Source organism: Pollicipes pollicipes, unplaced genomic scaffold (genome assembly GCF_011947565.3).
Source record: "Pollicipes pollicipes isolate AB1234 unplaced genomic scaffold, Ppol_2.1 Scaffold_4002;HRSCAF=4701_pilon_pilon_pilon, whole genome shotgun sequence".
Classification (NCBI taxonomy): domain Eukaryota; kingdom Metazoa; phylum Arthropoda; class Thecostraca; order Pollicipedomorpha; family Pollicipedidae; genus Pollicipes; species Pollicipes pollicipes.
This window is the reverse complement of record NW_023596420.1, coordinates 21097019-21119600: the sequence shown is the minus strand read 5'-3', so window position 1 is coordinate 21119600 and position 22582 is coordinate 21097019. Positions and strand designations below refer to the sequence as shown.

Sequence of the window (22582 nt, the reverse complement as noted above, 5' to 3'; positions counted from 1 at the left end):
TTCTCTCTCTCTCTCTCTCTCTCTCTCTCTCTCTCTCTCTCTCTCTCTCTCTTCTCTCTCTCTCCTCTCTCTCTCTCTCTCTCTCTCTCTCTCTCTCTCTCTCTCTCTCTCTCTCTCTCTCTCTCTCTCTCTCTCTCTCTTCCCTCTCTCTCTCTCTCTCTCTCTCTCTCTCTCTCTCTCTCTCTCTATCCTCTCTCTCTCTCTCTCTCTCTCTCTCTCTCTCTCTCTCTCTCTCTCTCTCTCTCTCTCTCTCTCTCTCTCTCCCTCTCTCTCTCTCTCTCTCTCTCTCTCTCTCTCTCTCTCTCTCTCCTCTCTCTCTCTCTCCTCTCTCTCTCTCTCTCTCTCTCTCTCTCTCTCTCTCTCTCTCTCCTCTCTCTCTCTCTCTCTCTCTCTCTCTCTCTCTCTCTCTCTCTCTCTCTCTCTCTCTCTCTCTCTCCGCCCCACCACCCTCCGCCGTGAGGAGCTGCGACGTCCGGCTCCAGCCACGTGAGGCTCCGCTACACCACATCACACAGCAGGGGGCTGTTCTCCAGGGCTAGTGAGGCGTTCTCACGCCGCTAGGGCCGAGCGATGACCGCCGCTCGAGCTCCTCCAGCTCCAGCTTCAGCTCCAGCTCCAGCTTCAGCACCAGCACGTCGCCGGCTCGGTGAGCTGCCGGCGGCCTTACCCCGAAACGCCACGCAGCCGGAAGCTGTCTCTGTCGGAACGAACAAACCTCGACAACGAGCCGCCATCCGCTAATTGAATAATCCCTCGGCATTTCCAGGTCTGGCGCAGGGCAGCGTATTTCCGGTCCGCGCGTTTCGCTCCACGTCGCGGCGTGTTCAGGATGGCACCGCCCCCGGGGGAGAAACGTCCTCTTCTATCAACTGCTCTTCCTTTTTACCAAAGCCACTGGACTAACGCTTGTTATACCATTACGAGGTCGTAAGTAATGTTCAGAACTGGTGACGCTCCAGGGAGGAGAGCTCAGAAAGCCTTTCAAAATGTTTACCTAGGTTTAGAGCCAAGGGCTTAGTCGTATATTTGTCCTACCTTTGAGGTGTCGAGTTTGGCGTCATATACGCTCGGCTTGCAAGCAGGGGTACAATTACAAATAGCGCTTTGTAAACAGTTAATTTCCCAATAGAATCCGTCGTTTAAGTTTCGACCTAGGCATACTCTAATCATTTCTATGAACAGAAGCACAATGTCTATATTTGCGGTGGAGTGATAACGTCATCCGGAAAAGTGGGCATCATATGGAATATGAGAGTAAAGGAGAAGTGGGATATTATAAACTACTCAAGCACTCAATCAGGCATGAGGTTTCTTATTTTAATGAGCCACTTGAACGTCATGTCAGCAAAACCGAAGAATACAGGGCATCGTACTCACGAGAGCATCTCAGCTTGTGCTTGCATCGTATGATTTGTAACATAAATAATAGAAATGATTGCATGCTTTAAAAATACGATCAACGTGTTACTTGCTGATTAGCTACTCCCAGCAAAGGCAATCACCACCAAACCAGTCCTAACAGCGGTGTAAAAATATGTTATGTGAACGATGTCCCCACTTACCTGTCGGACTGATTATCAGGTAAGACGGCATGTCCCAGGTGATGCTGTGTGCCTGGAAACCTGGCACGGCCTGTGCGACCACTACCTTAGGCCGTCGCAGCGGCATAGCCAGAGCCAATGCTATCAAGAGCAGCTCAGGAAGATCCCGCCACCGTGGCAACCCCGCCACCAGTCAGCTGTTGGACCCCGATTCATTTTGGCACATCTTTTACCAGAGAAACGGCACATTTTGCACTGTGTCTCGTGCGTTTCTGATGCAGTGTCTTCTTCAATAGGTGTCGAATATTGAAAAAGTAGTATCCGCCCTTTTCCCCTCATTTTCGTTTTTTCTTGCATCTCCGCGACGCCCCAGTTATCACGGGTTGGATGCACCAGCCATGAGTGGGCTGAAGTGCCCTAGTGGGGGCTCGTGCGAGCACCGTGTGCTACATACCCCGTGTAGTTAGCGGACAAAATGTCCAATGGAGAAGTCGAACGAAAAAGGTCGACCGCAAGCGTTCGCGAGGAGTAAGTTAACGGGGATAAAAGCCGAATCGGAAAAATCGAAGGACGAAACGTCAAAAAGAGGCAAAGGTCAATCGAAAAAGCCGAACAAAAAGCCGAAACATGACAAAATGTATGCAAGTTGACGTCGATAAAGTTCGACAGAGATGCAAGTGGAATCTGGAAAAAGTCAAAGAGCAAAAAGTCGAAACGGATGAAAGTCGCCTGGTATAAAAGTCGAATCGGAAACAGACAAAGGACGAAGTGTCGGAGGGGACAGGATGAAAAATCAAATTGGAAAACAGTCCAAAGCACAAAAAGTCTACCTGAGTAAAAGGGGATTGGGATAACTATAAACAAGCTTGCAGTGAAAACGATTTAAACAAAATACTCATCAGCACTTGACGCCTGGCATGGAAGGGGATGGGCTCAGCTACCACCCGAGCCTCTGTTCTTTTATAATTGAAGAGATGTTTTTCGACCCAATAGTTACGTCTGCACATTTTTGGTCGTGGCATTTCGCATGTTCAGTTTTTTTGTGGTGCTGGACTGCTCCACGTGTCGAAGTTGAGGATTTCTGGAAACTCGAGTGCCAAGCCGTCCCAAATATAACGGTCCGCCGCGTGCCGAACCAAAAGTCGAAGTTTTGTGGAGTACCAGAGTGAAACCTCTAGACGGAGCCAATAATCCAAGAATATTGAATTATCAACGGAGCGTAACGGCTGTAGAGATCGTACAAGGAATGGACAATGGCCGCACGATCAGACCTGCCCTTCAGACCTCCAGCTCATTCCCATCACTCCAATCGTCTGCCGGCGTTATCGCTGCTTTGAGATGTCATGCGGAAGCATTTCTACATTGAAGAAGCAATCTATCACATGCATTCGGGTCACAAGGATCATTTACCCACTTGAACCTTCCCTTCACTTTCGTCGCTGTGTTTATATTGGCGTTGGACGTGAATGAAGTACTGCCAGATGTTATCTGAAATGCAATAATGCGGACAAGTGTTTTGCTATTCATGTATAACGAATGTTAGCTTTCTTTTTACTAACTACTCTACTGGTTCACTCATTTCCAGCAGTTTTGCCAATGTTCGACGAATGCTGAGCAAGCCGTGCCATTAGAAACGTGCTATATATACATGGTGCGAAATTCGTCAGCTACCTTGCCTGAGTGCGTGAAAACAAATCTAAGTCCAGCAGCTGACGAATGATAGCGCAGCCGTATCTTCATAAGTCGTGTTATGACACGGTTTCTGATGAGGCTCTCTGCTGACTGGGTGACGCCGCTCGGCCATCACGCGGCCGCGTTCATCTCCATTCCGGCGGGGTTGAGGCCTGCGTCAGGTGAAGCGGCCTGCCTTCCGCTCCCCCCCCCCCCCCCCCCCCCCTCCCGCGGCTGCAGGGCATGCAGACTCAACTACAGCCTGCTCGGCCACTCGAGGAGGCATTGCCACGGCTGCCGGTAATTTGCCAGCAACGCCGGGATAGGCCCCGTGGTACAGCGCGTGCTTCAGTTACTGACGGTCATGCTACACCTGGGCCCAGTGTCCTAGAATTGCCGACTTTGGGTGCAAAGCAATACCCCATGAGGAGGAATTTTTCACTCCTTTTCCCCATATTTTGAGTGATTTTTTCACTCCTGCCTGACATTGTCTAATCACACATGCCAAAGCCCTATTTCGCTGTCTGAGGTTTTCAGATGTCATCCAAAACCGAGCTCGCTCGAAACCACCAAGCATAAACGAGGACTCCACAGAACCTGGGCACCTATGGCTATGTCCTGCCTCACCTACATCTGAATCATGTCTATGTATGCACAGAGCAAGGGCGCCAGGTACCTCAAAGCCCAAGGACCCCAGCGACCCCAGCCGCTTGCACGGATTAAGTTTGGTCTATTTACAAAATGCATCACAATCTGTAGCTGTCCGCCAAATGCAAGGTCTTCACGCATCCCCTATTTGTTTTGGTCTCACCACCACACCACGAAAGCAGAGGCTGGTGCAAACACCCGCAAGGCCTGGTAGAGAATTTTAATCCACGTATTTCTTTTTTTCCCGAGGAAACTTGACCACTAAATTGCATCACTCCCGAAATGTAGGAGTGAAAAGTTTAAGGTATGTCTTCTAAATTAAACTTACAAGATGAATATCACCATTTGAGCGGTTGTATTAACAGGTTTTAAGTCAAATCAGCTGATAACAAAATTTTGCAAGAAAAGTACCAGTCTTTATACTGATCTTGCTACTTTTGTTTTTCTTGGTATCACACGAGTGTGATACCACTTTATTCTTCATTCCTTTTTTATTGCCTTTAGAGGTGCCATCTGCTGCTAAAAATTTTGACCAATTTCTCTGTAAGATGCTCTAACTGCAAACTTGTACGCATTTCATACATAAATTGGATTAATCCGCCAGCCACCCAAGCATGTTTGATATGCATCCAAGCGTGGACAATTCACAGGGAAAGGAGACAATTTAAAGCACGGAACTTATTTTTACTGGCCGTTTTTGCCCTCTTAAACCCTCGGTTGACCGTTTTCTTGGTTCATGGCGGTGCTCAGTAACGATAAATCTAAGCCTTTCGAGTGTCTGACTCACCAGGCTACCTGACAAGGCTATACTAATGCTGCCATACAGAGCCTTGGGACAAACCCTGACACAGCTAATACAGAAGTGTTTGATGGCGAAATTCTGCCCTCTGGAGATCATGCACACCTCTTACTTGTTTCCATTTTAATCTCGTAGGTTGGTAGGCATGATTGATATTTATATTTGGGGGGTGAGTGGGATGACTGTCGGCCAGCAGACCATGCAAAATGTACGGACTTTTTGTTTGTTTTTTTGAGGGGGAGCACGGAAGAAGCCAGTAAGTCTCCTGTGGGCCAAGAAATTGCTTACCTTACCTGCTTTCAACACATGATTGGTAGCCAGAGTAAGCCATTTTCTGTTTTAATCCATCGAGTTAAGTCATCAGACAACTTATGATGCCACAAGGCATGCAATGGGCTTATTTTGTTCCATATTCTTGATTACTTGCCCCACATTTCTTAAAGGGGTCCCTTTCGACTGCTTTAACCAGATGTTTTCTATAGTTGTCGTGGTTTGCTGACCGGCAAATGACTGTACTGTGTATATGCGCTGTTTTTTTTTTTAACACAGATACTCTAGGCTGCATAGCAATTATAATATGAGTTAAATATTAGTATGCAACAAATAGTCGGGCCATCCCACTTTCGAATGTGAAGCTAACATCTCAAACATAATATACAAACATAAAATTAAATCAAACAATTAAATATGAATAAACAAGCCTAATGGATGCATTTGTTGCAGCTGAAAAGGTAAGCAGCAGTACTAGCATGGTCATCTAAAAGTTATGTTACTTTTGGAGAATGGGAGATTGTTTTGTGGAGCATACCCATTATTAGCCTTGACATAGGTGAACCATGACAATCAAAATAAGTTGTCCAAAGTGATTTTAAGTGTTTTGATTTGTGTGTTGTCGAGTTTGGGTGATGCCAACAAGCATACACAAATGAAATGAATAAAGATGCAAGTTGAAACCAGCCAAAAACTAGCTTTAGGTATCATGTTTTTATCACAGGTGCTGCTGTCAACAGATAGGTGAGTTGAGATGATGTTCATCTTATGGGCTACTCCAAGTTAGGTTAAGTTGGTCAAGTGTATGGCAAGTGGCGATAGGAATTGTGCAAGAATCAGTTCCCTCACAACTGCTGCTGTGATACAAACAGGTTATACAGGATGAGATGATGTAAGTCATCTTTAGGTTAGGCAAAGGCTACTTTCATGGAAATAAGCATTGGTGTTTTGGAGGAAACAGTGACAAAATGTTTGTTTTCCCTGACCCCATCTTAACAGAGGCCAGAAGCATGTCTATTGTGTTTGGACTTGGCGATGGGCGGATGTGTAGGAGTCCAAGGTTTTTTTCGTTTGAGTGTTTTATGCTTGTCGAATTTTCTGTTGTTATCTTGTTATTGAATTCCATTGCTTTGTTTTGTTTTAAAAGTGCTGTGGAAGGGAAATGAAAAGTGTAGCATCAAATTATTTGTGTTAATAATTTGTTATACTCATAATGCTTGTTATGAAATTACTATGCTTTAACACGCACCCGGTTGGCCGGCTAGATACCCTTCGCTCGGGAGAGGGGGAGGGGGGTTTCCACTTGCCCCCCCCTCTGAAATCTCGGAAACTAAGAAAGCTAGAGACACCAAATTTACAGGGTGTCTTGACCTACACGTGAACTCACTTAGGTCAAGGTTTCAGCCTCCTAGGTCATGACCTTCAGGTCAAATAGGGTCAAACAAGGTCAAATTCCAGGTTGGTCTCCAAGCGCCCTCAGAACCTAGGCAACTGGTTCTAAGCAAAAGGTCACCAGCCCATTTGAGGTCATTAACCTTGTTTGACCCTTTGAAGGTCATGGTGACCAAAATGATACAAGACTGCTCTGAGTTTTGCATTTGAATAGGCGACGAAGATTACGCTAGGCAGTATGTTCCTAAAACAGCAAGTTTGACCCGGGTCATCCTAGGTCAATGGCCTGTTCTGACCTCTAAGAAGGCAATTGAAGATGTATAATGCGGTTCCTGCTGTCAATAAATTCGAAATGAGCACCAGAAACTATTCCATGCAGCAAGCCCTAGAGTAATAAATCAGGTTGATTTTGACCTTGGTATGATCTTCATATCTGACCTTAGGTCAGCGTAATTCGCTCATTAAATACTTATGGTTCCCAAGAAAGCATCTCAGAGATGCATGTCTTCGTCAAACACTCCGTTGTTGTATCAGATTGAACGATTCCCTAGAAATTGGCTTTGCTGAAACCATGGCCTGAGTTTGGCCTGCCGTAGATCAGCGATCTTACAAGGTACATCTAAATTTTTCCCCAAACGATCCGCTATTCAATCGTCTACAGCTGTGCAAAATTTGGCGTGGCTACGCCGCGCCGTTCAGAAACCATTCGGGAAAAGCCCTCGCGGGGGTCAATTTGCCCCCCCCCCCCCACCCGAGCGCGTGATAATGCATTCTGTTTCACTTTAATGGCCTAAAATGTTAAAAAACGAAATATTTTGACAGGTTCCTGATATTACGCCCATGCCAACTTGAAAAAGATGTCTCTGTTTGCTGAAGCATCAGTCACGAACTCAGAAGTTCCATCTTTTGTGAATTGATTTCTTCACTCCCGCACGGTCTTCTTGCGATTAAATTTTTCATTCCCACCCTAGTTCAAAAGCGATTCTAGCTCCCTGCCTGGGCCTGACATCAGCCCCTTGGACTGGGGAAGGGCTCAGTGCGCAGGGGCGAGGCCGGCCGCCTGGTTCTGCTGAAACAGACGCAAGACGCGGACCGGCTTAGCGTCCGGGTTCTTCGCTCAAACAGCACGTCCGCTGAAGAATATATGCATTCAGTTCCAGGGCCATGTGGTCTCGCGTGACGGTAATTCCGGGCACGTCAGATGGCAGATTACCCTCCATTTGCGTCAAGCCTCTGAGCAGGGCGTGCCTAATAGAATTTATGTCGCGGAAACATCTCAAACACTGAACGCTGTCGCCGAGCAAAGCCCGAAGCTGGGCCCCATACAGCTTCATGATGGCTTTATATCGGCGCCTAGCCAGCTCGTAAGTATCTGTGGGCGTTGGTATGCGTCATCCTACCCTGCGCACTTCTCCTCCCGGCCTCCCATTTCTGGACGCGTCGTCGTAAACATGGTCCATTCACTCATTTGATGGGAAGGCGAGCTAACGCCGGCGGCGCTGTGTTACCAAGGCTTCGCTTAATATTTTGCCGCGCCAAGGATTCCTGCGCGTTCGAAGTTCTAAAAATCGCCCTTTTGTAGATAAAGTGCAAATCGACCGACGGACAATGGGTCAAAGCGATTAAATCGGTCATGCCAAGGCATGACCGATGCAATGTTCTGTAATGACATGCGTCTCATCAACGTTCAAACGACTCATTGAGCCCGATTCAACGGCAATGAACACGGTTCCCACTTCGACGACCGTTTCTACTGATTATTTTCAGCCCCTGTTTAGTTTAAACGATGTAATATTCCCAGTAGTGTTAATAAGTGTCCAACGAATCGCTACGTCTGTGGTTAAGACCTTGCCAGCTATGGTCACGGCTATGTATGCCGGGATGTTAATGGAGTGGCCGTGATTTCGGCCATAATGACGGATAGATTCATTGATCGCTCCAGTTACCGCGGCAATCAAAATCAGGAGCATACCGCATCTGCGGTGAAGGTGAACAGTGAGGCATGTTACGCGCACAAACTCAGCAATTACTTCTGTTGTGTGATGTGTGCGGCGAAGGCATTGTAATGGGTTTCTCCTCATTCGACTATCAAGGAAGGCGAGAGAGATGAAAGGCCGGTGCGTAAATTCGTCACTATCAATTGGTAAATAATGGGACGGCACTTCTCACAACGAAGCATCACTGAACGCCAATGAATGGCCACACTGAAACCGGACTGAATGAGTTGTTGTACCGAGCAGCCCCTTAAAACCTTTTTTCACGACAGTTTCTTCAGGTTTTTCAGCACCCACAGAGTGCCTGCGGAGTACGAGACGAGAATTTAACGACGCTTCTCGGCGTTCCGGCTAGTTTTTCGCCCCAGGCCAGTCTTCCGGCTCGCAGGCCGCTGAGGGATGGCCTCAATCTATCGCCGCCCGGCAGATGCCCGCATAGATTATAGCGCGGCGCGGCCGGGGTAGCGGTTGGGGGTGACGGATCGCCGCGGCGCGAGGCTGTCCGGGCGTCTTGAGAGCACCAGTGTTCGCGAGGGTGGAGATCAAGGCTCACGGAGCAGGGGCGGCGGAGATCGGGATCATGGAACAGGGACGGCGGAGATCGGGGGTCACAGAGCGAGGACGGTGGAGATTGGGGGTCATAGAACGAGGACAGTGGAGATTGGGGATCACGGAGCGGGGACGGTGGAGATCGGGGATCACAGAGCGGGGACGAAGGAGATCGGAGATCGGAGGGTGGAGACGAAAGAGATCGTGGATCACAGGGCGGAGACAGTAAAGACCGGGGATCAAGGAGCAGAGACGGAGGAGATCGGGGATAACGGAGCGCGGTCGGCGACTGCAACGCTGCGTTGTGATGCGAACAAGGCGGGAAGCAAGGCAAGGGGAACTCAGACGGCAGTAGCCCTGTCATGGATAGGGTCCACCACTTTGCGGAAAACAATATCACGGTTGGCCAGTGTTTTCGTACATACCACCACCGCAGACACGGTTCATCGTAATCCCAGTAACAGAGGTGGACATGAAATAGTGTTAGTCTAGCTGACAATATTCCTGGAGGTAAGGTAGCTAGTTTCATTCGCGTCGCTGGCGAATTTGGGAATGAGAACGAGTGAGTATACCCACCATTGGTCCGAATTAAGCTAAATACAAAACATAAACCAGCAGGCAGCCACTTTGCTGTGTCTGAGAACTCTGATCATGCCGATTTGACCCTCAGGTCCACCAGACGTCTTTTAAGGTTTCAGATCACACAGTCCTAAGATAGTTGAAACGCTGTCTGGATACCTTACGCGTTTCCGGGGCTCATGTGGACAAAGCCGTGTTCTGAATCAGACTGGGCGCGAAGGATAGCCTAAAGGTGATGGACGGTGAAAAGGTCACTATAGGGTAACCTTGCATCCTAGTCGATTAACTTTGAAAAGGTCATCAACATATGAGAAGTGACCCAAGCATTGGTAGACTGTCACGCTATGGCAATGTCGTGCCCAAAAACACCACTCGTAGATAACAAACGAGTCCTTAACTGTCCTTGTTCTTATGTCCTTAACAAGTGCGGTGTAAAAATGACTTGAAAATCAATGACAATGACAAAATGACAATCAGCTGGGTCTCTACCGCTCTGAGCTTAATGCCGCTCACCTGATCCCAGTAACGCCGAAACGTGCCTTTGAGGAAAGTCATGACTATCGGGTTTAAGTCTCTGTCAGGGATCGGCAAAGACCGGGTACATGGTGCTACCGCTGTTCGCTTAGCACCGTCACCCAACTCGCTGCCCACGACTCCGACGTGACTGCGGATCCAGCACAGGACAACTTTCTTTCCAACCCTATTCACTTCTGTCAGACGGGGCAAAATGTTCTGTATAAGGGGACATGATGGATAAAAATATGTAAGTGCAAAGAGACTGCTCAGTGAATCTGCAAAAATGGCGTGTAAAGATTCCTCACCAACTTTTGTGAAGCACACCGACCTGGTAATCGCCATCAATTCCACTGCGAAAATTGGCCCGCGAGCCGGTAATGAAAATGATCGAGTGGCTGAACCGCGGACGAGAGCACAACCCGCGCCATCCGAAGTTTGAAATCGTCTGCATATGTCAGTGTATCCTTCATATGACGCCAGAAGCTCGAATGCCCTGGTTCTCATTAGGTTTGGCGTGACGTCGTTCTTTCATCTCTGTAAGCGAGGCATCTATTAAGGGTGTGGTCACCCGCCAAGGAGAAGCCACATGGCTTACTTGTTTCTCACACCTCAAAGAGGAATTCCACTGTTCCACAATAGGGTCCTCACTAGGAAACCGAAAGTTTAAGTGTGCTGCTGCGGCCCACCACGAGGGAAACTCACAGTATGCCGAGAAAATGCTACACGATACGTCGGACGTGACGGTAAGTGCCACAACTTCATGGCACAACGCATGCCAAACATTTTTCTCTTCGCCGATAGTGGTGGCCCGCGTGACTCTGCCAAAACGCTGACAGGTGATGTGTGGCACGCCCAGTGACAATACGAAGAGCGGTATGATGGACGGCATCAAGAACACGCTTGTTTGATTCAGACGCGCAATCATACACAAAACATGCATAACCCGGTTTGGAGCGGGCCAGTGAATGATATAAAAGCATAAGCGCGCTTTCGTCCGCCCCAATGTTGTGCGGAACACACGCTTTACAATGTTAAGAGATTTTAGGCGGCGATCGCGAAACATTCTGGGATGTGCATAATATGTAAACCGGCGGTCAAAGTGCATCCCCAGGTACCTGGCCAGCCTCAGGTGGAACAGAGCGACCATAACGGTGGATGCCCAGGTCATCGCATTGATGGCAACTACAAAAATACATTGCGACAGTCTTGTCACCTGTGCATGATGACCCAAACATTCCACTTATAATGACCCGATACTCGGTAATCGGACCACAGCTCGCGAACGTACAATGCAAGGCTTGGAGCGGCGTTTGCACCATCCGCATCACAGCGTTACAACAGCACTAGGCTCGCCTCTCGCAGCAGCCCGACTGGCAGCCGGCAGCCCAGCGCCGGCGCCTGGGGACGCGGCGTGCGGGCTGGGGGCGGCACCGACGCGCCCGCGCCAGACATCGCCTCCCACCAGCGGCGGCCGAGGCGCGCTTCCGGCGATTTATCGTGCTCTATTGGATCGGCCGCCTCCCCTCCGGCCGCCTCGCCACGTAATTGACTGTGGCGGGGTGGGATGGCCTGCCTGCGTCGGCGGAGAGGGCTGGTCAGGCTTAGCGCACGGACCCCGCGGCGCAACGAACCAGCTTCTGACGAGTATCACCGGCCGGCAGAGCACAACAGGCTTATCGGCGCCGAGCAGCGGGCGGCGCGCCCCGACCGAGCCCTCGTAACTCGGCCGCCGCCGCCGCTCCCCTGACGCCGCGTGTCGCAGTCGGCATCGTCGCCAACCAGCGACCGGTGGCTGGCGCCGTTACGTTTTGAGATACAGTCGGCCATACAGTCGGACCCAGTCATGCAGTTGGCACTATTAGACGTTCCAGCGTTGCGAGCGAGCTCAGGTAAGCGGTTTACTGATTGTATTAGTTTTACGTACCTTGGGAGTTCGTACAAGTCCACCCATTCGTTCCATCATTAGCGCGTAGCTTCTGCAGGGTGTGCATCAGCAACATTTATAGCATTTGTCATGGCACAGATAATATGGCAACCTTACTGTGATGGAAGATGTTCGAGGGTAAGCCAATGTTTGCAACGACCAATCTACACCCCGGATGCATGCAAAACACGTGGCCAAACGGTTCCATAACCTCAGTGTATATACATACACATGATTACGTGAAGACCGCATAGTACACGTGGGTATATCCTTAAAAGGCATAATGGCATATATCTCAGCGAGTAAACATGTCGAAAAATGCATAAAACGCATGTGTCCTAGCCATTTCAACAAGCAGGATCGAACTGTACGTGGCCATGCCCACACGAGCCAATTGTGCTGAGATGCGATCCACATCGACATCGTTATACATATTCATGCGTGTACTCGTAACTACCAACACTGCCATGTTTGGCAATCGTGAAGCACCATACCGGCCCTGACAAATACACATTGCACTGGTCACCTTCTCGGCCCCATACGCATGCGCACCAGCCCCCTAGATATACCCAGCGGAAGATACTGCGTCCAACCTGACAGCCTTCCGCTACCCCCGGCATGCTGCCGTCCCCAGCGGCGTCCTCTAGCCGGCCGAGGGTTACATCTACCCCTGGCATGCTGCCGTCCCCAGCGGCGTCCTCTAGCCGGCCGAGGGTCACATCTGCTACCCCTGGCATGCTGCCGTCCCCAGCGGCGTCCTCTAGCCGGCCGAGGGTCACATCTGTCAACCCTGGCATGCTGCCGTCCCCAGCGGCGTCCTCTAGCCGGCCGAGGGTCACATCTGCCAACCCTGGCATGCTGCCGTCCCCAGCGGCGCCTCTGCCCGGCCGGGGGCCTCCTCAGCTGCCCCCGGCGTGCTGCCGTCTGCAGCGGCGCCCTCTGCCCGGTCGGGGGCCTCCTTAGCTGCCCTCGGCGTGCTGCTGTCAGCAGCGGCGCCCTCTGCCCGGCCGGGGGCCTCCTTAGCTGCCCTCGGTGTGCTGCTGTCTGCAGCGGCGCCCTCTGGCCAGTCGGGGTCTCCTTAGCTGCCTTTGGCGTGCTGCGTCCAGTGGCACTCTGCGTTCTGTTTCCACTGCGCGTCCCCGCTGCCGTACACCTCGCGTTTCCAGATGGGCACGCGCGCCTTCAGCTGCTCGATGGCGAAGGCGACCGCCTCCAGCGAGTCGCGGCGGTGGCACGAGCTGACGGCTATAACCACCGACGATTCGCCGACCGGCACCAGGCCCAGCCTGCGTGACAGGGAAGCCGACGGCGGCGGCGGCGGCGTTAGGCGCGGCCAGACGGAGCCATTACGTACGGGGGCGTCGCAAACTAACAAGACCGAGATACACTATACAAGCACCCAGCTGACCTTTTTAAGCACCTTTCAGTTGAGGGCGATACACACCAGTTGCAGTTTAAAACAAAGACGGCCGCCTATATCGAACGGAAGTAAATATCTTTGCCTTCTGATATCACAGCATATGATACACGCGTTTAGGTTTTGATGGTCAACCTGCGACGTCAGCCATACTTCACCAAGACCCAAATATCCAGCCTTTAACTACAAAAACGCGGGCCTTACGGCAATAGGTGGCAACAAAAGCGGATCGCGTAAATATGTAGGCAGCGTCCCTAAACGATCCTACGGAAATACACTACGCTCAGCACTCCGTGCCACCACATCCGTTTCGCCTTCCACTATCCGTCAGCGTACCTGTGATAGATGGCGATATGCTTCACACTCCACTTCTCCCTGAGCGAGAAGCAGACCTTTTTCATCTCGCTGAGAGCCATCTCCTCGTAGGCCTCGTACTCCAGCCGTACCACCTCGCGGTCATCGAACGAGTTGCGAGTTGTACCGCTGAACGTGGAGATGGCGCCACAATCATCGCTGCCCACCTCTCGACAGATCGCGTCCAAAGACAGCGGGTCGGCGGTGAGACGAACAATGTCCATGGCGACAGAGGTCACTATCCTGTGAAGATGGTAAAAATAGATCACTACTGGGAACAAATCTAAATTTCGTTTCCGCATGCGGCCCGTACGCGTGCATGTAGAATATTTAAGTTACGAGTCTTCATAAAACAACACCAGGGTTTCAGACAAATTGCCGATGATGCAATTTATGCCCATATACGATATGCGATATGATATACGATACATATACCATGTAATATACGATATGCCCGATATGCCCACGGAATACCATGCAAACCCCAAACCACTCTGATCAATTTAAACCACACTGGAGCCCAATCGGGGCGAGCCAGATGTCACATTGACATACCTCAGCAGAGAAAGGGATCGAAGGAAAATTCACACCCTCTGTTCCCGGGCCCCTCCCGCTCACCTCCGCTGATGGGCGGGAGGGGTTCAGGATGCTCACCTCCGCTGATGGGCGGGATGACGGCCAGCTCGTCTCCGTCTCGGAGGGTAATGGAGTCGCCGGCGCCCAGGTACTGCTGATTCACCGCCAAAATGAACGTGTCCTGCGGGGGCAGTGGGGCACCGGCGTCAGGATCGCCACCGGCCGGCCGGGGCACCACGCTGCGGAGCTCAATATTCGCACGCCAATGAATGGTGTCATGAGGTCCAATTACCTAACGCTGCCAGGTGCGAACGACGCACGCACAGAGGCCACCTCCGACAGCACAGACACCTGACCTGCAGGACGGCGAGCTGCGGGAAGGCCTTCAGCAGCAGCACCTTCAGCACCGAGAAGCTGCACTCGGCCGGCAAGGAGACGGACGCCTGTGGTGACCCCACCAGCTCCCGGGCTTTGGCGAAGAACCGCAGCGTCACGTCCGCCTCCGCCACGCCCGGCATCCCCTGCCCACCGGCGGGAAGGCGTCACCGGCTGAGCGCACGGAGACGCTGCGCACGGAGTGGGGGAGACGCCACGGACGGAGTGGGGGAGACGCTACGGACGGAGTAGGGGAGACGATACGGACGGAGCGGGAGGAGGCGAACCAGACGGGCAAATCACGCAAGAAGCAGAAGGCGTCACGCACGGAGCGAAGAAAGACGCTACGGGTGGAGCGGAGGAAACGTTACCGAGGAAAAGCTACGGGCGGAGATGCTTCATGCGGGGACATTACAAAATAAAAACGGACGCAAATGTCACATCGACCGTCGCAGCTGGAAACGTTATGGGCCGGGCGGCTGGAGATGTCAAGTACAAAACGACTGCCGACGACGACGACAGCGTCACCGCTGGGAGAAACGGAAACGTGACAAAGGGAGAGACCAAAAGTTTTAAGTACGGAATGGGAGAAGACGCCGCGAACGAGCGAAATGCGACAAGGATGGAACGGGTCGTCACATCCGGCCCTCTTATCTTCCATCTTGCTCCATCATGTATCCTGATTCCCCGCTTGTCCGGGGAGGCTGAGCGCCTCAGCCACGAGTGGGCCGAGAGCCCTGTGGGATGGGGGACCCCGACCGGGTACCCAGCGCACATGTGCGGGTTAAAACTCGGCGGTTGAGCCCTCAGGCACGTGCAGGTCTGCCCCACCGTTAGCCATTTTCCTTCATCCTATAGCCTTGAAATGATCATTTCCGGTCAAAAGGACTCCAATAAAATAAAACAAAAACAACCAATGGGTCGTGAGGGGAGAAAAATGAAGTCAACAGGAACGCTGGCAGTGATACTGTCACCCCGGCCGAGCGCGTAGCACACGGCTGAATCCTAGGCAGTGCAGCCTCTAAGAACATCGGCTTTGTGCGGAAGTCTCGGCCAGCAGCGCGGACAAACACACAGCGGAATTCTCGGCCAGCAGAGCGGACAGACACACAGCGAAGTCTAGGCCAGAAGGGTGGACAGACACACAGGGGAAGTCTAGGCCAGCAGCGCGGACGGACGCACAGCGCGGCGCCAGCGCAGCGGCGTGACGCGCGGCCGACAGACGGAGCTCACCAGCGCTCCCGCCGACCGCTCGCTCAGAGCTGCCGTCAGCGCGATCACTACCTTACAACCACGTGCTTCGACACGACCGGCCAAAGCTTCACTGGGGGCCCGCGGCCCTGGGACGGCGGGCGGCGGCACGCTCTCACGTGTGACGTCACCGTGACGAGGCAAATCGGCACTGGCCCGAGGCGGCCACTGTGTGAATGTGTGCTGAAGCGCGGCCGGCCGTCGGCGAAGCACGGAGTCATGCTATGTTGCCAAGCGACACGATGAGTTACGCTATATCTAGATGGGATAGACCTTTGGCAACTGATAACAGGCTGTGTCAGGGTAAGCTTTCAGCGCGACCACGCGATACGTTGGTTCAACAGCCGTCGTCCGCGGGGTGTGTCTGTTCCGGGTCCGGTTTTCGCGCGTTTTTATGCATATGGTCCCAAACAGCATGATAAAAGATCATGGAATGCGAAGCATGGGATTCGTTTCCAACCGTATAGCAAAACATGGAAACGCGAAAGCGGACTTGCTGAACTTTTCTGCTGCGTATGCAGACGTGCGAGGTCACGGTGACCCTGGACGGCAGTCAGATCACATCGGCGGGACTGCTCGGCGTTAGTGGCACTCTCAGCGACTCCACACTCGGCGGCGCGGTCGGGCCGGAGACGACAATTTGGAACGTCACGCTCGCTCGGTCCGCGGCGCGCCTCGGGCGCGGAGCCGCATGTAAACACTCGACGGCTCTGGCGGAGAGGCCAGCGGGACGTGGGCACGGAGAAAACCACCAGAAGGCCAGCCCGGCAAGGCACGGCGAGGTACGGCACGACAACAACCAACCATACCACAGAACATACGGGGGCGTGCGGACAAATAATCCCTCCGACGGAGCGCCGTCAGCAGCATGACACTGCCCCCCCCCCCCTCCCCGCCTCAGCCGTCGGTCTCTCGACGTCTCTGACACCGTGGTGCTGATGGCGATGGCGAGTTGCAGCTTACCATGTTGCCACTTAAGGACCTATATAATCTAATTGATTTCAAGAGCCCATAAAGGCCAAGGGGACAACAGCCATTCTTAGAAAAATATGGGTATCTCATCTCATGATCATTGAAAGACTTAACGAGTTTTGTTGACAATCCAGGGTGCTCAATGACAGTGGAATATGGTTTTGCATAGTCACACAATAATATAAAAGGCAACAATTGGGTATTCAATGCATTTTATGCGGGAGTGAAATATGTAAAGGTTATACAATGCTTATAACCTTACTTTACCTTATGGTGATCGAGAATTGTAAACGGCCACTAGGCCTGTGGGCCCCGGTCTCGTCAGGCTCCCGGTCCGGTAAACAAACAGCCTCATATTATGAGAAGATTCAGTGTCGGACGTCGTACATGATGCCAGCCCAGTACATATCAAGCCTAGACTTGAACTGTTCAACTGAGGTCGACGACACGACCGGGTGTGGAAGAGTGTTCCAGTCGTTGACAACCCGAGTGCTGAATGAGTTATGACGGACAAGAGTCCAAGCCCGAGGTTTTCTGAGCTTCCATTGGTGTCCTCTCGCCACCTCCGAGTTGTGCATTGTCGGGAACTCCTCTTCCGACAGTGGCATACCTCCGTAAAACAGCTGGTACACTGTTACCATGTCTCCCCTACGACGACGATAGTACAGCGAGGGCAACTGAAGGAGTCTGAGCCTCTCAGGGTATGGCTGGCGCCTCACTTCATAGACAAGCCGGATAGCTCGTCGCTGAACCCGTTCCAGCCGCTTTTGGTCCAGTTTGCCGAACGGGTCCCAGATAACTCTGCCATACTCTAAGTATGGACGTACTAAGATCTTAAAAAGCAATGGCAACGTGCGAGCATCGATGTTGGCAAAAGACCGCCTCACGACCGTCAGCATCTGGTTGGCCTTGGAGATCGCTTCCGCCGTCTGCACGTGGAACGGGAGCCGGTAATCCACGAAGATCCCGAGGTCTTTCTCGGTGGACTCGACCGCGATCTCGGCGCCGTCCAAGAAGTACGTCAGCCTCGGGTTGCAGTTCCCGATGTGCATTATTTCGCGCTTTGCTGCACTAAAGGGGAGCAGCCACTCCTTTGAGCACTTGACCAGGGCGTCGAGGTCAGCTGCAGAGGTGAGTTAGTCAGGGGCCTCGGGACACGACAGTAGACCTTGGTGTCAACCGCAAACATCTTGACCACGCTTCGCGCTTGTTCTGGCAGATCGTTCACGAAAATTATGAACAGCGTTGATCCAAGTATTGACCCTTGCGGGATGCCGCTGACGACGTCGGTCCAGTTCGACTTCGAGCCCTGGACCCGCACTCTCTGCATCCGGTGAGTGAGAAAAGCCCTGATCCAGCGTAGCAAATTACCTCTCACACCGCAAGCATGAAGCTTGGAGAGCAGACGGTTATGAGGAACGGAATCAACGGCTTTGCTGAAGTCCAGGTACGCCACATCCACCGGCTCTCCATCTTCTACCGCGGCGCTTCAATCCTCCATGACCTTTAACAGCTGGGTGGTCTCGGGACCGCGTAGGGAGAAATCCATGCTGGGCTGCATGAATAAGTCCAAACTCCGAGAAGTGATTAAGTAGGGCATCACAGACGAAAGTTTCGAGTATCTTGGAGGGAAAGGCAGTAAGGCTCACTGGGCGGTAGCTCGCTGGAGACTGTCGGTTACCCTTCTTGAAGATCGGGACTACCTCGCCAAGCTTCCACTCCAGGGGGAGCCTTCCGGATGCCAAAGATCCTCGGAAAAGCATGCTGAGGCGTGCTGCCAGGACATCCGCGGACTCGTGAAGAAGTCTTGGATGGACATCGTCTGGCCCAGGGGCGCTCGAGGTTTTCAGAGCGGCCAATTTCTTTGCCACTGCCTGGTTAGACATGGCCACGTCATCCAATAACAGACCAGTAAAAATGCACGGTAACACAGGCATGGCACTAGTCCCTTCGTCCGCGAAAACACTGACGACGAATCTACGGAGGACATTAGCCTTCCCTTCGTTACTGCTGGTCAACACTCCACCACCACCAAGGTCTTCTATCCTGCATCTTGTGCGTAGTCTAGAGTTGGCGTGCCTCTAAAAGACCTTGGGGTCTCTTTTGAGGTCTGCTACTCATTCAATATCATACTCTTTCCGAAGACTTCCGGCCATCTTCCGAAGGTCATTGCGACAACGCACAAACCTGGCATGGTCCAGAACATCCTGAGTCCGCGTGTATGTTCACCATAGTCTTTCCTCGGTCTTCTTTAGCTGCATGGCCCTTGGGTTCATGCATAAATTCTTTTTAGGTTTAGTCCTCCTGACAAAGCAAACCTCAGTAGCCCCGGCGATTCTTTCCTTGAAGAACTTGTAAGCATCTTCAAGGCTGAGGCTCTCTATCAGGGACCAGTCAATTGACCTGAGGTTGTCAGCCAAATGCTCATGATTTGTGTGTGTCAGCTGGCTGGGACAAGAAGTTTGTAGCCCAAAGTAGCAGACCAAAGTAGACCTGATAACCACATGGTCACTGTAATGTAGCCCTGGCAGGTATTTGATTTGACTCACCACGCCCTCCTCATTTGTGAAAATTAGGTCCAGAACACTAGGAGCTTCACCAACCAGGTAGCGTGTTGGCTGCTGGGCATACTGGAATAAGAAACAGCCCTGAATGGTGTCTATCAGTGAGTGGGTTGGGTGACTCTCTGGAGCTGACAACCACTCTGATGCCCAGTCAATCTGAGGCAAGTTAAAGCTACCTATGACCATCAAGTGAGAAAACTGGGCTCTGCATACTCTCAGAAGGTCTTATATGCTTATGTTTATACTTAATTGCTTATAAGTCATCACTTTTTTGAAAAACAGAGGTAACCCATGGCAGAAACATTGCTGGCAAGAATCTTGTGTTTCTTGTATACATTGTGTGTGTTCTTAACCTGCACACATTAAGTTAGGTGCTTCTCATCAGCTATAATTTTGCAGTCTCATCCCAGCATGGAATGACTATTTATATGGCTGGAGCCTCACATAATGTGCAGGCAGTATGCAGTGGTAAGCACAGCATCACCATGGTGCTCTCAGCATAGACATTGATCAGTGACTGTCCACTAAAATATGTCGAGCCTGAAAAGATATATACCAAAAATCAGACTGTGTTTATGCTTAATTGCTTACAGATGATGTAAAAAACATAGCTAATTAACAGCAAGAAATGTGTGTTGATTGCTAGTTCCACATCTATTCAGTGCAACCCCAACAGAACCAGGTGTTCACCTCAACACAGACCCACCATGGTCAAACAACATGGAGAGGAAATTTTGCAAGGTACTCAAAGGTGTTGTATGCCAAAACACTCAATAAGTTAGTGGTCAAATATGGAAAACATCCCATCACAGACAGACAGACATGGATTATGATGGTTAACTATCATAGATCATGCTGGTAAATTATGTCAGTTATCTTATTGGCATCTGTCCATTCACCTATTAGTGACCTTCTTCTAAAATAGTAACATCAGCTACAGTTCAGCAGTTTAAATCTGGGCCCAATTCAGACTTAGCTGATATCATGCATAACATCCCATAACAAACACTTCCATAGACTGAGACTGATTGGTCACCTGACCAAAAGCATAAAAACATGGGGCAACATGTCAAGCAACTTTTGGATTTCAGATCAGCATAATTCATAAGGTATATGAAAAAAATAGTCAAAGACAAGAAAATTAGTCAGACATTGCAAAATCCACCATGTACATTTATCCACATGTAATTCCACCAAGTATCCATGGATTACCAGCTCCAGTTCCACATGCAGACCCAGGAAGCAATCTGCAAGGCTAACCAGCTACTGGTGGTCATGAGGCAGTCTTTTGCCAATAGATGTTCACAGGTTGCCAATGCTTTTTAAGATCTTAGTACATTCATACTTAGAGTATGGCAACACTATCTGCGGCCTGTTCAGCAAACTGGACCAGAAGTGCGTGGAACAGGTTCAGTGACGAGCTACCCCGCTTGTCTGTGAAGTGAGGCGCCAGCCATACCCTGAGAGGCTCAGACTCCTTCAGTTGCCCTCGCTGTACTATCGCCCTTGTAGGGGAGACATGGTAACAGTGTACCAGCTGTTTCACGGAGGCATGTGGCTGTCGGAAGAGGAGTTCCTGACAAGGCACAACTCGGATGTGAGGAGAGGACACCAATGGAAGCTCAGAAAACCTGGAGCCAGGACCCTCGTCCGTCGTAACTCATTCAGCACGCGGGCTGCCAACGACTGGAACGCTCTTCCACACCCGGCCGTGTCGTCGACCTCAGTTGAACAGTTCAAGTCTAGGCTTGATACGCACTGGGCTGACATCACGTACGACGTCCCACACTGAATCTTCCCATAACTGACTGCTTGGTTACCGGACCGGGAGCCTGCCGAGACCGGGACCTACAGGCCTAGTGGCATTTTACAATTCCCGATCACCGTAAGGTAAGATAAGGTAAGGTATGTATTGTTGTCACCAGCTGGTTGAAAATGGCAGCACGAAATCACAACGGTTAGGACATGGCGTATCCACACATCAGCATCCCAGCTCGCTGCCCGAAGTTGCCTCGTGGCGGGCGTTTTGCGAAAGCGAAAGCCATAAACAGTGCCCGAGGCCCTACCTGGCAAGGTAAAATTGTACCCTTCAATGACGCTTCAGAACGAGCTTTCACGACAACCGATAAAAGGACACGCTTATGCTTACCGACTCCTTCCGCGACACAGCACCGCAGACCCTCGGCGCCTGGCAGCTTGGCTTCTGTTTTGTCGCATGACTTCTCAAGGTCGAATGGTAGCCTATTTTCTGTACTTTGGTGGGAATTTTTATTATAAATGCTGACGTTGAGAAATATCTGCAAACATACTTCTGACTTATAATAGCGGTATATCACCAAGAGCAACAGACAATCTTTGAACTTACCTCACATTTTATTTATTTCTCAAATATTTATTATGGCTGCAACGGTATCTAGAATGGAACGAAAATGGGATGGAACGCTCTCTCGTTGTAAAAGGACCATAGAAATAGCTACCAAATTTACCTACTGCTGAGGCAAATACGAAGCACGAAGCGCATCATGTTTTCATTTTGCAATACGACGATCGCGTACCAGGACCCTCGGGTGTGCTGGGGGACGTGCGCATGGTCCTGTTGCTGTAACTTGCTTAGATAGATAGTCAGTAAGTACGGAAATTTTGTTAATGATTTATGACCAAACATTTTATTTGCGGACAATATTTGCTTCTTCCTCCTAGGCGGCTTAACAGGTACACATGTCTGAAGATCACTTGAAGCAAGAGTGAAGAACTTTTGATTGTTTTGGGTACTTATCAACAAATACATCTGATTTCAGAGGGGACATTTGATGCACCCATGTTCTTGTCATTTTTATTGCCACACTTGATCATAAACAAATTTGTAAAATATTCTTCCATTTCAACCTGAGGAATGTTTCAACCTGAAGAATGATATCGTACGCCACACAGTAATTACAGGGCAAGTATTGAAGGCCCAATTTTGTTGGTACCTCTGCACTCTAAAACCCTCCACCCCTCAGCAATGATAAGTTCTTAAAACAAGTCAAAATTTGGTACCACTTGGCGACCTCCAACTACAGACTTAATAGTAAAGAAGCATTGCAAAAATAGCATGACATCCTTACTTCTACTGAGCTCATCAGAATTATCAGGGTATATCTCGCTTAAAACTGAATGGGGCAGCACAGTACACAAAAATACAGCTAGG

At 50.8% G+C, this 22582-nt stretch overlaps 1 protein-coding gene across 7 annotated transcripts; it reads right to left on the bottom strand.

Moving 5' to 3' along the window:
* Positions 1-11851: 11851 nt before the first annotated feature.
* Positions 11852-21618, bottom strand: Mocs2B (Molybdenum cofactor synthesis 2B). 7 transcript variants are annotated; one of them, XM_037217017.1, is made up of 5 exons: positions 21542-21618; positions 14587-14751; positions 14309-14411; positions 13637-13897; positions 11852-13169 (listed from the first exon to the last, which is right to left on the bottom strand). In XM_037217017.1, the coding sequence occupies exons 4-5, from the start codon at positions 13876-13878 to the stop codon at positions 12962-12964; spliced, it is 450 nt and encodes a 149-aa protein (XP_037072912.1). In that variant the 5' UTR covers positions 13879-13897; positions 14309-14411; positions 14587-14751; positions 21542-21618; the 3' UTR covers positions 11852-12961. The 7 variants fall into 7 exon arrangements, with proteins under 7 accessions (XP_037072912.1, XP_037072913.1, XP_037072915.1 ...); XM_037217018.1 differs by lacking the exon at positions 21542-21618 and adding an exon at positions 21459-21524; XM_037217020.1 differs by lacking the exon at positions 21542-21618 and adding an exon at positions 17096-17117.
* Between the last annotated feature and the right edge of the window lie 964 nt (positions 21619-22582).

Excerpts from the sequence above, each read along its gene's own strand:
- Mocs2B (XM_037217017.1), bottom strand. The coding sequence starts at position 13,878 with ATGGACATTGTTCGTCTCACCGCCGACCCGCTGTCTTTGGACGCGATC. Across the intron at positions 13,170-13,636 it reads CATATCGCCATCTATCACAG|GCTGGGCCTGGTGCCGGTCG; the intron begins GTACGCTGACGG and ends CCTGTCACGCAG.